Genomic DNA, 15,491 nt, shown 5'->3' on the forward strand with positions numbered 1-15,491 from the left:
TGTAGCAGCGGTAGCGCACGCGCGCGTCCTTCTGTCGGTGCGGGGTGCGAGTCACTGGGGTGTCGTCAGCTTGGCACGCTGAACCGAGAGGCTTGCTGTGCGAAGCTGCGCATTTCCGCGATGGCAAAAGCGACCCCACAGAAGTGGAAGGGGGGTATCAAGTATTGCTGTGTCGTGGGCTGCTACAACAAAACAGACAGAAACAAGGCACGCGATCCACCCGTAAAACTGTATCGGTTCCCGGGCCGGTGGTACGATAAAGAAAGGCGAGAAGCGTGGATCGCCGCAGTAAGGAGAATCAAGTAAGTCCCAGCTCTGTCTCGCCTTGGCCGTCTCGGTTCGTTTCGATTACATGAATCGGTACGTAAGACGACACGTGAATGCAACGACTGCAGATTGCTCGCTGTCTTCTCGCGAAAGTCCAGTTACGGTTGTATGTTGTAACAACTTTGTCTCTTTCCCCGTGTTGGTGACACCTATACGTCGTTGGTGAATTTTCCCACTCACATATGTCATACCGCGGTTAGCGTTCGTTGCGCTGTTAGTCGAGTTCAGCTGCACTAGGCGTACGCAAAGCTTTGCGTTAGCGTTTGCCGCCACAGCGCATGCCTCGTACGCTGCCGGCAGTTTACGCGTCGGGTCAGCAAACTTTGACATCGTGTTGCTGGTTTGCTTTGTTTTTGTCGCTTTATTAGGGTGGCATATATTTAAGCCGCTAAACCCAACCGGTACTTAATACATGCTTTGTAGTTGCCACCTTCGGAGAACGTGCGATTTTCTTTCACGCGCGCGCGGTCGTGTGTGTGTGCGCGCTTGCGTGTGTGGGTCATGACGGTTGGCAACAGGCAATAATGCTGTTCTTTCTTTCACAGTCCAGACGGAACTTTGTGGGTGCCCAAAGAGTATACAAGAATTTGCAGCACTCATTTTGTAGGCAACTGCAAGAGTGATGTTCGCGGACATCCATCCTACATCCCAACCATCTTTCCACCTGTGTACAGAAAGAAGGCACCTGACCGGCAAATGACACAAAGGTATGAAAGCAAAAAGGCGATGCATCTCTGGAAACATTCACAGCCAGTCCCTCGTACAACAGCACGAACAAGTCACATCTTTTGGTGCAAGCGTGTGGTGCAGCAGAAGAAAGTCATTGTGCTCCAAAGGAAGACGCGGTGAGGATATATTTAATTTCAGTATTGTATTTTTTTTTCAACTGCTCCATGCAGCGTTGCAAATCTTGAAATACCTCAACACATTTTGTGTTTCGTTCTTTCAGATATGCCAAACAGAGGAATGTGTGACTCCAGGAAAACTATCTATATTTCTCTCAGTGACAAATGGCGCCGGGGCATCTACTCAAGTTGTGCACACAGAAATGAGTCACAAGGTTGGAAGATAATGCTGCTGCTCTTTATATGCTGTGCTTAATTGTGATAGTGCCTTGCTGTTAGTGTACAAATTGTCAATTTATTGCAATTTACGTAACTGCATTTCTATTTTTTTTTTCATGTCATAATGCTGTGTGTATGTTCCTTTCGGAAGGTTACAAGCACGGACGGAAATTGGAAACGAAACTGTGGGTTTCGTGGCTTTGAGTCTCTCAAAGTAAAGGAAGAGGCACTGCAAGATTTGTGTGGTGTGACATTGTAAGTCTCCTGCCTTCTTTCGAATGCTGCCTCCACCAAAGTACAGGTGTAATGTGATGTCAAGGGAAGATAAAACTGTGCTTGTTCCTGGCCAAGCTGTGGCTTGGGATAACATACAGTGCCTTGGGAGCTATATTTGCCGTTAGAGCCGCAACAGCGTCAAATGTGTTTAGGAAAACGCTTGGTATTCTAAGCATCGCTCCGAAGGACTCGGTCTTCATGCCGTCCCGGGAAATAACAAAGCTTTCTTTGCCTGTCCCATTTAAATAAAACTATCCGAATTGCACCGAGATCCACACACAAACACCCTCAAATCCTGATTGCCGACACATGCTGTATTCACATTACAAAGAAGGATACACGCTGAAGGTCTTAATAGCATAATTCCTAATGGCATGATAAGTTTCACATCCAAGATGTACGGAGGACGACACGCTGACCCGTTCATAACTCAAGATTCTGGCTTCCTGCAGCTTGTCAAACCAGGGGATTTAATTTTAAGTGACAAAGGATTTCCAACTATCCGAACAACTGTAGAGGGGAGAGGCGCAGTGCTGCTCATGCCTCCTTTTAATTCAGCAGATGGCCAGCTGTCTGCAGACGACATGGAGAAGACATATTAGATTGCTTCTGTGCGAATCCATGTTGAAGGAGTAATCCAAAGGTTGAAGATTTATCACATTCTAAAGAACAGAGTACTGGGCTAAGCCTGATCCCATAGATGGACAAAGTGATTTCAGTGTGTGCTGCCCTTGTGAATATGCAGGCACCAATTATTAAGAAGTAAGTGCTTTGCCTCATGTGTGGTGCGATCTTGTACACATTCCAAATAAGCACGGAGGCATGGCGTTCCATCCAGCCGCACGCGAATGGCCAGTGTGAACCGCAACAGATGTCATGGCCCTGCATTGACGAATCGCGTGCGGCTGGATGCAACGCCACACCTCCGTGTTTATTTGGAATGCGTACAAGATTGCACCAGTGATGTAAGTAAATTGGTTTGTTTCCACGTATTACATTTCTGATTAAAAGTCCTGCAATTCTGTAGCACCAAAGTGGCTTGACAACTGCACTGTAGCTTAACCAATAAATGGCTACATTAATTACAGCAAACGCATTTTAAACTAAATTTTATTTTGTGATGAGGAGTTCAATTGTCACTATGTGTCCTTGAACTGCAGTTGCACGCTTTTGCCTCTTTATTAAGCCATACAAAGCAGCAAAATGCTGAAATGGAAGCATTGAATACATGCCATTGCATGGCACTTGAATGATATCACAGCATTCAGCTCTTGTCTGTTGAACGTGAGCTATGAAGTGCAGTGTTTGGTCCATTGGCCAATGCCAAAGTACATTACACTAAAACAAAAATTATGGAAATGCGATGCAGGCTTGCGACAGTTGCGCTTCCTTGTGCACAAAGCTGTTTGCAAAAGGCAAGCAGATGACTGGTGGGATGTTCAGTAGGCTGTACTAGGTGATAGATTGGCATTTCCCTTGATAAAGTAACCCTACCACAGCAAGTCAGACCAGTAAAGCAACACAGGTGAGCAATAACATTCAATGCTTGGAGCCATAGCCCAGCTAAAGCTACAATTACAGGAAAAATCAATGCATTTTTAAAGTACACATAACCTAACACTGAAGTACAAAAAGCATAAATAGGTTTTACTACAAGGTAATTATGAAATCGTATATACAACATGATTTAATTTACCCAAAAGCAGAAGTTCAACTTGAATAAAGCATCGCGCATTAGCCCACAAATGAAAGCATAAAAACCTACAACAAAAACTGCTCCAAAAATCTGAAATAAAAGCGGTCTAATATCGGTAAGAGTTTCCAACGAAAAGCCCGTCCCGACCAGCAGTCACCATTACTGAATGCTTTGGGCTGTAGACGTAAGAGAAGGGCCCTACGCAGGTTCAGGATGTACAGCTGAACTTGAATTTGTGTATAGTGACTGTGCATGGTTTTCAGTAGAACCACATCCCCATTAAATGTAAAATAGGGGAGCAAGCTTTGCCCTTCTTGATAGTTGACGAAAGATTCCTCTTTGTACTTGAAGGTGCGCACAATTTCAATCAACATTGTTTCACGGCCCATTTTTGCCAGTCCATCTGGGCTGCAGCACAGCCATGGCTGTTCTGGAAGCACTATGAGTCCTGTCTAGGAAATTAATAATTGGGATCAGTTCTTAAGTTCAAATGAGCAACAGACAGGAGACGGCTTGCAAGAAGTAACTCTTGTGATGTAAACCAGTAAACAACCTTACCTGCACAATGCGGATTCCGAGCTTTTGTTGAAACCCTTCTCGTGCTATGGCTTCTGTCTTGATGCCTGGTAAAACGTTCTGACATGCTAAACTTTAGTGCAAAGAAGTTATGAAGATGTGGCTTGCAAGCTTGCTGTGCCGCAAGTGAAGATGGTGCTTCGACTACATGCCTAAGCACTGCGTATGTTTCCTTTAAGCGAAGTTATGTTGTTGAAAAATGTACCGTGGTGCATCGCTGCACTTGTGTACGATGATGTTTTGCAAAGCTGTTTGGCAGCTCTCTGCATTCCGTCGTCATTCCTTCTCATGCGGACAGCATGCGCTTTTGCTAATGCGAAGTCGTCGCTCTCCATGCCATCTGTAAATCGTCAAAATTGCGAACTTGATACCATGCAAAAATGAGGTCTGCTGGCTGCCGTTTACTTAAGTTTAGTTACATACCGTGAGAAGTTTGCCTGTACTACAGTGTGAAGGCACAGGTCAGATGGGGTTTCTATGAGCACTACTTTTGTTTTGTAGAGTTCAGCTTTCTCGTGGTCCATTTCGCTCTCCAAATCTTTCACTAGCGTTCTTTTGTCAATAACATCTAGGTACCTGTACACAGGTCGGTGGGACATTGGCTGAAGCATTTGTTATAACATTTCTTTTTCCAATGTTTGTGATGCTCGGTGAGCACTGTTTTTAAAATCGTCCACACAGGTGGCATCTTCTTTTGTTTTGTTCTTCAGCTCCAGTATTTCTTTCAGTGGCCATGCTATCTTCGGATAGTTCGAAAGAACATTTGGGTCAGCAGGTTTAGTCTCGGAAATGCTGGTGTCCTGGCCTGTTACGGAGGACGACACAAGAGGTGAAAGGGTTATAAAAAATTTCTTATTGCAGCTTCAAAGTGGGGCACGTTGTACGTTTAGAAATACGAAAAATTGGCACAGCTTGCAGTAGAGGTGCAAGGCTGGAACCAACAGCGCTGCTGGGCGGCGTTCTTTGTTTCTCCTTATTTTTCTCTTTCTTTCTTCCCTGTTTTTTTTTTCTATCTCTTTTAGTCTGTTTCTTTGTATTCGCTTCTCTCTGTACTATTTCTTTCTGTACCTTTCTCCATCTTTCTTTTTTCGCTTTCTTCACTTTCTCTATTTCTATTTCTAACTTCCTTTTTCTTTCTATGTCTTTCTCTCTCTCTCAGCTGCTTCCTTTATCTTTCTTTGTTTCTCTTTCTGTCTTGATCTCTGTTCTTAGCTTCATTTTACAGCAGAGCTGTCACGCCCGCCGTTTGTCCTGTTCACGATGTAGACAAGAAATTATCATGCTGGCGTGGCCAAGTTAAGCGTAGCTGTGCCTAGTCAAGCGAAGTTAATTATATCCAAGCCTAATTAAGCCTAGCTGAGCAGGGGGATACCTGATTAGCTAGGAATAATTAAGCTAATTACGGCGAATCCTAATTAAGCCGAGTTGAGATTCTGATATGCCCATTTACACCGAGCTCGGCAAGGTGAGCCGAGTTAATCCTAGTTAAGACAGCCTAATTAGGCTAATTAAACTACAATTAGGACTTGACTTGGGGTGGAAGCTAATTGAGAACAAGCCTGTAGTATTTCAGTTAGACCAATTAAGCTAAATATCCTAATTAAGGTAATTAAGCTACTTGATGCGTGAGTGCCCTAATTAAGGTAATTAAGCTACTTGATGCGTGAGTGCCGAACGATTCGCAGTCAAACCCGGTCGATATCTAGCCAATACTCGTGATTTACTATCTGATCACATGAACACTTCATGCATCGGCGTGTGAATGTACGTGTGCCAAGTCAAGCCAAGACCAGCAGAGTGTCGACCAGCTCTGCTCTACTCTGGTCTTGCGCGACTCTGTGCAAGCTTTACAATTTTTTCGTCTATTTTTTTCTTTCTATCTCTTTCTGTCTTCCTATCTTTTTCTCTTTCTCTCTCCCACCGCATATATCTATTTCTGTCTATTCTTTTTCTCTTCCCTCCCTTTCTTTCTCTCGCTGTCTCTCTCTCTGTACTCGTACTCTCGCCCATCCGAGTTATTGCATTCCACGCCGAACAAATCTGTGCAGTGGGAGAGCGCGCCTAGCGCACGTATTCGGGGAGCAAAGCAGCAGGCGAAGAAGAGGACGAAAAGAGAGCGCGCCTGCATGATGATGATAGTTTTCGCAAACGCTCCACAGGGGTTTGCTGACAATAAATAGCTCGGCTATTAAAAAAACAATTGTTACTATGCAGAAAGCATGTAAAATGTTCACATTGATGTCACTGAAGCAGCGCATAATACAGCATGAAGACTTTTCGAATTGCTCACGAGAGTTCCAAGACCTATTCAAGGCGTATTTTCGGTTTCCCGCTTGACTAGCCCCAACTCTGGTGCGTGAATTTACTTCTTCATTATGTATGTGAATGCACACCGCAGCTGCGTGCTTGCACTGAGCTGGCGCGTATGTGCCTTCTCGAATACAAAGGTCCCACTTCTCCTGGCATGACCATACCAGCTATGGCAGAAAGAAAAAAAGGCGACACGGGGTAGCCAGGGGCCACTGTTTTTCACATGCAACTGCCTTCCCAAGCTTGCCTCTACAAATGTTCAGCAGCACGTTACATGACGGTGCACGTCTTTAAAGCCAAATTCATGTTTGTACCTCTGCCATAATGTTCCAGGACTGCATACAAAGCCAAAAATTAAGGCGACAGAACATGTTTGGTAGTTTATTAAACTCCGCACAGCGCTTGAATGTTGTGCGTTTACATGCGTGCTAATTGCGCGATCAAGTTGCGTGCTCGATACCACATCGCGCCTGTGAATTGGCAAACACTGAGCGGCGTTCGCGCAGCAGGTCTTATGTGCCTGTAAGATTGATATTCTCACGAAAAGTGAGTGCGAGCATGCATGACTGCGAGAGCTGAAAAAAACGAGGCAAGCATGTTCAACTTGCTTCGCTGTGGTTAGTTAAAAGCGCTCAGCTAGCTGCCTCATGCGGCTCTGTCAGTAAGTGATGCTCCAGTGGAACAGAGCACTAACTTTCTCAGGCTTTTTATAAAGTGCCATGGCCGTATAAATGTAGTTTTTTTTCGCACACCGCAAACGTCCGATCATTCATGACAATACACGGCTGCTACTGTAAGCATGCCATATCAAAGCAATAATCATATATGCTTTTCATAGTTGACAACACCGAACAAGTGCGTGGCTTCATTTCGCAGTGCGTATAGACCATTAAATTTCTTTAACATATGACAGACTGAAACTTGCCTCAAGGTATACGTTGTATACGGTTTTATCACGGACTTGTGAAATGCATTTCGCATTGAGTCGGTGTGTCGTTGTCATCTATCGTCTGCTGCACATCGTAACAGTGGTTAACGAGCTTTTCTCCTTTGATTAAGTTCGCCTTTCGCAAGTGCCTGTCCAGCTGGGAACCCTTTTTGAAACCTCACTGCAGGCGGTACATCGTGAGGCACCGCAAGTGCACCGCGAAAGCTCTGCACGTGCACGGAAGCGAACAGTGGTGCAGTGCCATGAAGGGAAAATGCGCGTTGTATGCTCCCAGTTTCTATTTCTCTGCCAGAGATGGCGCTGCCTATCAAGAGTAGCAGCGCCACTAAGCCATGCTTGGGGAGCCTATTAAGTTGGTTAAGTATTCCTACATTGGCATTGCCATGCAGTCAGGGTGCAGATTTGTGGAAGGTTGCATGTTAGCTTTGCATATGTACATACAAGGTCGCCCAGATCTAAGGTGAATATTCCAGACCTCATAGCAGCTGATGTTTATTACATAAGTTAGAAAATTATTATTGTGTTTATATAACACCTTGACTGTACGTCATGTAACGGACATTTCCCTCGTGAAGTAGAAGAACGTTAGATTTACCAGCTTGAACACAAATGAGGTGTTCACCTTAGATGTGGTCTACCGTGTGCACTCAAACTTGAATGTGTCTGCTGTCACTGTTCCTTTGGCATTTGGTAGTCACTGCTCCTTCAGTTTGCCGACACTGTGGCTTAGAGATCGAATATCCTAAAGTTTTTCTGCCATGAATTTGGCACTGTGTGCTCGAGAACGCCAAGCTCTGTGTCAGAAGTTCCCGCCGTCATATCGGTCCACTCCCAACAGTACAGTTAGGTTGTACTTTGTACAACCTAAGAAAAAAAATGTTTGCTCCGCCCACAGAACCGCGGCGTGCCTGGCCTTCGCCTGTGAAAAACAGTCATGCTAGCTGGTTTCCACTCGAACCATAAGTGCTTTTTCTCAGCTAATGTAAATACTACGCATATTAAGAGTTAAAGGTTAGCCGTTACTACATCAAACATTACGTCTGGCTGAGCAGCGACGTCAGAATTCCTGACGAAATTTTCCAGGACATTCAATTTCCGACCTAAAACTGCTGTGACACAAACGTGTGTCTGTATGGGAAAGCTAACTATCTGAAACACTCGGGAAGTACTTGACATGGCGAAAGTGAGTAAGCGCTGTTGGATGGAGCATTTATGCAAATTCTCTCTGTGGGAGGGACAGCAATGGCTGGGGGCAGAGCTAACATTTTTTCATAGAACAGAGTGTAAACACTTGAGTTGCAGCGAGGTCACATGCGTATGTGCTAGCCACAGTTCTTCGGCAATGCACTGTCTGATGGTCTGTACGTGGCGGAAGCACTCCATCCAAGGGAGGATGTCTCGCCTCTGTATTCCCTCCTGTCTACATTGTTTGGAAGAAACTCGAGCTGACGTTGCTTTCCTTCATGCCTGAGCAGCTTGCAGAAATCGCAGCAGGTCTCCAGTTGCTCTACGATGCCTCCTCTGCGAGCATACAATCGATGAAAGACATTCACGCGGCGTGTTGAGTGTGGTCGACTGCATTGTTTTCAAGCTGCAGTATGTGGTCACGTCATAACGCGTTTGTACTATCCACAATAGAAAAAAACGCCAACAGCGGAAGGCGTGGCTTTCTGCCGAGTCGAACTCCGACATGCCTTGACTGTCGCTAGGCGAATCTTTGCTTTCAGCCGGCATCACTGGAGCACTGGAATTTTGGCCTGGCTGGCGCTATCTCACCGTGTGTGCGCATTGAATGCCAGGCACGACTGGCAGATAAGCACAAATGGTGCGATAGCGCCAGCTGGAGCAAGATTCTAGCGCTGCAGCGACGCTGACTGAAAGCACAGATTCGCCTAGCAACAGTCAAGGCATGTCAGAGTTCGACTCGGCCGAAAGCCACGCTTTCCGCTCTTGGCATTTCTTTCCATTGTGATAGCACGTCATATTTACTGCTGCATCAGTTTACAGCGCAGCATAGCTCAGAAATGAATAGGCAACAGTTGAAAATGGTGCAATTACGATCAGCTGATACTGAATTTGACATTTTTGTCAATTTGCAAAGCCATGGTGCTGGCTACATTTGGTTGCTCGATTACTTCAGTTCAATAATCCGGAGCCTTGCACTGACAAGTGAGTTATAAAAGTCCTCAGACCATTCGCAGCAGTACCACTGGTAATCACACACATATTGTCCTTATATATAGTGTTTTTTAGGCAATACAGATTTTTTTCATAAAGATATTATGACAGTAAGACACCTGTTGTCTTCACAGACTAAATGTTAAGGCGGAACTACTTTGCCATTGCTTAAGTTTGATATTATCAAAGTGACTAAGTAATAGTAACTTAATAACAGTTTTAACTACTTGATGGCAGTTAGTTATATGTAAATGTTGTAGGATATCACAATACATGGCACACTAATTTTTTTTTTTTAGCTCTAAGAAAATTGCACATAATTTGAGATATTCAAGTCCCCAATATTGAGAGTGAGTGAACAGGGTGCATAGGAAAGGTGGCCACTGTATTACGTCGGACCATTGCTTTCCAAGGTGCGAAGCGAAACAAGTTTTTGTGTGTTGGTGCTCCTGTGACTGTTCGAGATGCAATTAGTGACAAAAGTTTTTAAACATTGTCCAGTTGACCTAGTGGCATTAAATGCATCAATTAACATGAACAAGCTTCTCTTTTTTTTTACCGCAATAACTCGACAGTCTTGATACTTCAAATCATTTAGTCATAGGAAATTTTCTCCATTTAATTCAGCATTCAAGTGTTATTTTTCTTGAGAATTCACAGTCTATTTGACTCTGCAATTTCTGCTTTTCAAACGCCCCTGGTTAAAATTGATCACGTATCCGTATTGCTATTTGCCTGACACAATTCCCATTTGTGACAAGAATCCAAGACAGTCTGTGCATGAAATGACAGTTTTATATGGAATATCCTACACACACTGGGTAGCACCCAACAAAAGCGCTTTATTGAATGCATTTGTTCAACATGCATGCTGTTCCACACTGAAGAACTGCCAGCTTGACACATAAGTACATTCGTAAATCAACAAAAAACAGTAGCTACTCTGAAATACTTTCAGTGTTGTTAAAACAACAGTTACACATTTGTATACAATGGCTTTCCATACAAAATGCCCCGATGTGCATAACAGAAACGCAATATCGCGGTGGTCACACACATTCTACAATGCACAGGAGATGGCAGTATTTCTGGATGTGAAAACACCTGAAAAAAAAATGCATTATCAAATTAACAGCTGAGTAGCCTGAATACATAGGCAGATCTGTGGCCACACTAGATTTTGATAATTTTTTATAATTTTACATATATACACAACAAATTCATCATTTGCCCGCTTTTCCCCTCCAACAGATGTGGCAGCACTCGCGAATTTGCCGCAGTAGCGAAACCGCTCGCGCCAGGTTGTATGTAAATGACAAGATGTGGGTTTTGAGCGCCTTGACAGAATCTGAATAACAAGGTGTTGGTGCCAAAGCTTCCTTATGTCATAGAACAAAGAACACATGACCCTCTCAATGAAAACAGTTTTTCATTATGCTGTTGTCGTAACTTGTGCGAGTGAGTTAAAAATGTACTATCAAGTGGCTTCAGCAGTCCGAAATTGGAATTCTGCGCGACAGTTTCAAATAGAACTGTCAAAGAAAGCGTAGCTATGACGGCAATGTGCAAATGCACCACAGCAATGTATACTGCTTGTAGAAGCTTCTTAGCTGTTGCCGACTAAAGTCAGGCCATCTACGCTATGACAGATGGACTAAAAAAAAATCTTGTGTGAACAAAAAAATTCTCTCTTTTTATGTAGCAATGTGTAGAAATTCATTGTCACTCCACCTTTGTAAACAGTACTCGGACGCTGTAAACTTCGATCGAACCCCGCCACAAACAAACAGTAAATCTCTAAAACTGAAAGACGTTGAACCAAACTTGTTCAATCTAATACAAGAAATTCTATTCGCATAACTCAATGCCAAGGTGAAGCTATGCATTCTGACAATCCACACAACACAAACTTACCGAGGACGAGAGTGTTCACACAGAAAAAAAGGCATATATTCGTTCCTTCATTTTCGCAAGACAAGAACACGGTGAAAGCGCACACGTAATATAAATCTGACGTGTTTTCACCCGCGGGTAAGATAAAATCTTAACAATGCAGCAACAGTGTCATAGGTAATGTGAAGTGTGAGGTCGGACATGACTCGATGGTAATTGGGCACGAATGTTACAATGTTACAGCATGTGCAGCGCAATTCGCTGCTAACGCTGACAAAAACGTAATAATAACTGTGATAAACTTTGCAATAAACATTTTGCTAGAGAAACAAGCTATAAATGCCTGACAGCGTGCTGTGTCTAGTTTGTTCGACAAAGGAAATGATAAAGCTCTAAAAAACACATCTGACAAAATGTTGGAACTATGAAACAAAGGCAGCCATGTCAAAGTATTTTCATCATCATGAACACACAAGTTTGTATGACTGAATCTCATTACAATAAAGTCATATCCCACATAAAAATACACGTGTTTGTTGTACTGAATATTTCTTAATTAAAAGCATAGACATCAGGGGAAAAAAATAATAATGCAAACTTCACACTTCATTCATTATATCCGATAATTTGTTATATCGACTTACTGAGGTTTAAATGTATAACTATATCCGAACTGTGCCTCCGATAAGTCACATGTCAGGTAACTCAACCAACACATTTTAACGTACCAGAAATTAAAAAAATTTTGTGCTCAAGGACTGCTCTCAGTGATGTTTTGCAGCAGAATCGCGTTTTATGATTACGGTTGTTCAACATAGGACTCGGCAATGTGGCTTGCCTGAGCTGTTGGGGAAAAAAATTGGAGAATGAAGCAGTGGTGATTATGGAATTGTTTTAACTAAATAAAAAGAACAATACAGATTACCGCGCTAATGTCCTGTTCAATTCAGATCTTGCACTACAGTAAAAATATAGATAAGAAAGGTGCAGAGGATCCTTAAGATGAGAACGCAAAAGCATTTCTTTTGGCTAGGTTGTTGTTGCAGAGGGTTGCTGTAAAGTGGTGTGGCCGAGTTGTGTTATAAAGAATGGGGCAATGCGAGAGGTCTAATTGTGCCTACTTGGGAAGCGCGCACCAGGTAGTCACTGTGGCGGCGATGCCAGTTGGGCGCACGCTTCTGCCAACCTATCCAAGAAACGCTTTCGCGATAAAAATAATATGATAATGTTTGCATTCAACACTCAAGCACCGCTTGACAGGCAATCTGTGAGTGCAACAAGCAGCTCTCATCACACAGTACCGTCGTGACAATGCCCTGTTATGTGCTTACAACAATCTTCTTTGCTAAATCTGTTAAATTACTGAGCTTTCCTAATCTGCAACCTGTGCTCAGTACTGCACATGTACGTTGGCATACCTTTGCCAGCACACATATCACATACAGGACATTGGTAGACTGTATACCACAAACAAATGGCTACATACAATCAGCCAAGGAAGGAAGCAGCTCTAAACTGAGACACTAACCATGTCGTGTATCTTTCCAGAGTACAGTCGGCAACAAATGTTTATGGCACGTGTAATCGGGGGAAAAAGAAATCCAATTCATGCAAAGCCGGGGCACACAGTCACGAATTCGAAGTTGCAGCCATGTGCTAGGTTTTGTGGGTAACGCAGTGATCCTTTAACTCTGAAGCACCGTGACCCAACATCATGGAAACTCATGCATGTCGCTAAGTTTAGGCCCTGTAGAAAACATTTGCGGCCAACTGTCCTTTCAGTGCGACGCTGCCTCACATCGTCACGACCCAGTTCAGTCACGAGATTACCTCTGCGTTCGTCACGGCCAAGATGCGCACCGTCACACATGCATTTTAATGAGTGGCACCACGGAATGCATTTCACTTGGGGTTTCAGTGAAGTACTGTAATTGCATAAGGTGAATACACACGAACGTACCCATTCCACGCCAGAAATGCATTATGCACGGTTGCTGGTTAGAGCTGCTGCAACTAGCAAAGCTATACAGGTAGCTTATCTGTCGCTAAACATGTGAACACACTAAGAAACATTCAAAGCGAAGCATTTTCCAGTATAGAGAGTCATATCAAGCGGCTGAAGGCACATAGAGCTTCACATTAATTGTGCGAACATATCCGAAAATACAGTACACGAGGATGACCTTCGGGGCACAAGGCAAGGTCGACTGCGATAAAGTACAGTCACTCCGTTGAACGCAGGCTGGGAACCAAGCATCGGGCCTCCCTCGCACACAAACGGGCCACTTGGAGATGCTTGATGAAATAAGATGCATTGGAAGTGTGTCCATTCAACAAGATAAGTGTCTCTGCCAGGCAGGTGCCGAGGTCCCCGTCCAGTCAATCACCGGTTGAACATACGTGACGAGATATCGTGCCTTACCGAAAAAGGCTGCCTTGGACACGGGATAAGCGCAGTGGCAGTAATTTAACACACACCGAACGCTCACACGAGATAGGCACCTTTAAGACTCTCTGCAGGCACCCCCGCAGTAACGTCCGGGTACTCCCGGTAAGATAGCCAGGCCGTGCGTTTCCGTACCCGCTAGTGTAACGGCACACCCAAGGAGACTGCATTGTCCACCTGCACCCAAGCAGGCAGAGGGGGCACCAGAAATCACCCAACACGAGGTGATGTGTGTCCGCCCGAAGACTGACGGACGAGATGAGAGAGCGTTGGCAGAAAAGGTTAGGCCGCTGGCAGAAGGCAGGCGAAAGGGCACATTTGACGAGACGAACTACACCCAGCAAGCAGAACACACAGCATGTCCAGGAGATTCCCCAAGCACTATGCTTCCACTGCACCCCTAGGCTTCTCTAGGTAAGGTACACAGCCTACACTAGGAAACGTACACCATAGAAGACAGAGACAGGGAGTCGAAGCGTGCAGCGAAGCCAGGCGCGCAGCTCAGAGAATGGCGCAGCAGCCGACGTCGCGCACCTCTGGCGGAGGAGGCATCACTTCCTGCGGAGGCTCCTGGTAGGAGCCGTCCAGGTACACACGCAGCACAAAGATCCAGTATTCGCTGCGGTTGCCGTTGTTGTACGTGAAGCTGCTTTCAATGCCGGCATGGGCCTCGCCACCGGTGAACAGGCGCATGGCCACCGTCTCGCAGCTGAGCACACGGGCACCTGAACGTTGCCAAAGGCAAAGGATGGTTAGGGCAAGTGGTGCGACAAATCATGGCAGTGAACATCGTTAGCAGCATAAATTTTAACCTTACTGTGATTATAGTCTGATACATGTTAAGAAGTCTAGAGAGGCCCCGCCCAGACAATCGAAGCGCAGCAGCCGATTGCCTCTGTGACTAAGGAAATAGTCCCGCTCATGCATTAGGCGATGCTCTCCGAAGGTGGGGTCATGGGCCATCCGGTTCATGACGTCAATCTGGTGTGCGCACCCATTGGTGCAGTCTTGTGTGCATCCGCCTTTGAGAAGGAAATACCGTGGACTGCTAAAGTTGTATCCAACTATATAGAGCTGCTGAAGTCAGTGCAGTGACTGATAAGACACTCTCAGTAAGTAATTTTACTTATGCACCTTAGTGACTAAAGGGACCGACAACTGGCCAGAACGGGTGATTAGATCCTGGTGGAAATGAAAAGGCCGTGAATTATAGTGACAGATTCCAGAACACTTTTCGCGATCTGAGTAGGATTTATATTTTTAAATCGCGTTTAAAAGTAACAAAACCGGTATGTCGCGCAGCCTAGCGCGAGCGCCATGAACCAGACGTATGCAGTCTTAAGCACTTTGTTGTACGTAGTCTAATGCTTTTACACGCACCAGAACGAGGGCTGAAAGTTTGAATATGTATGTTATTGTCAATTCCCGTTTGTTTCTAAGGTAAAAGAAGTAAAGCATGAGATGCGGCGCTGCTTTCGTGGCTTCCAGTGAAACGGAGGCTGCGGCGCATGCGCGCAGCGTCCGGCGGCGTTTCCCGCGTAGCTCGACTCTCGTCTGCTCTCGTCATATCGGACTATTGGAGAGTAGCACGCGAGTTTGCGCTGCTGCTCGCAAAATGCCATCGACTTACTGTTCTGTGGAGGATTGCTACCACTTCATGAACAGCACTGCTGGCGTATTCTACCACTTGTTTCGTTTTCGAAGGCTTAGCTCGGCTTGGCTTGACTAAAATGTGATAAAGCGACCTGTGTACGGCCAAAGTACTTTTACAAGAAG

General features: G+C 44.8%; 2 protein-coding genes across 3 annotated transcripts in view; one reads left to right on the plus strand and one right to left on the minus strand.

Annotated features, from left to right (window-relative positions):
• The window catches only part of LOC119371987 (THAP domain-containing protein 5), a 17,599-nt gene continuing 2,108 nt past the window's right edge, over nt 1-15,491 (plus strand). The window contains exons 1-5 of the mRNA XM_037642432.2: nt 1-302; nt 873-1,034; nt 1,097-1,172; nt 1,277-1,387; nt 1,543-1,646. Of these exons, the coding sequence (XP_037498360.1) occupies nt 121-302; nt 873-1,034; nt 1,097-1,172; nt 1,277-1,387; nt 1,543-1,646 (635 nt within the window). The 5' untranslated portion in view covers nt 1-120. The remainder of the gene's footprint in view (nt 303-872; nt 1,035-1,096; nt 1,173-1,276; nt 1,388-1,542; nt 1,647-15,491) is intronic.
• The window catches only part of LOC119371986 (uncharacterized), a 19,601-nt gene continuing 12,620 nt past the window's right edge, over nt 8,511-15,491 (minus strand). Inside the window, exons 7-8 of one of the 2 annotated variants that reach the window (XM_037642429.2) lie at nt 14,250-14,440; nt 8,511-8,719 (exon numbers count right to left, since the gene is read on the minus strand). In XM_037642429.2, coding sequence (XP_037498357.1) covers nt 8,660-8,719; nt 14,250-14,440 — 251 coding nt within the window. In that variant the 3' untranslated portion in view covers nt 8,511-8,659. Of the gene's footprint in view, nt 8,720-9,976; nt 14,441-15,491 lie in introns of those variants that run through there. The other variant, XM_037642430.2, reaches the window with a different exon arrangement.

This window comes from Rhipicephalus sanguineus, chromosome 10 (genome assembly GCF_013339695.2).
Source record: "Rhipicephalus sanguineus isolate Rsan-2018 chromosome 10, BIME_Rsan_1.4, whole genome shotgun sequence".
Taxonomy (NCBI): domain Eukaryota; kingdom Metazoa; phylum Arthropoda; class Arachnida; order Ixodida; family Ixodidae; genus Rhipicephalus; species Rhipicephalus sanguineus.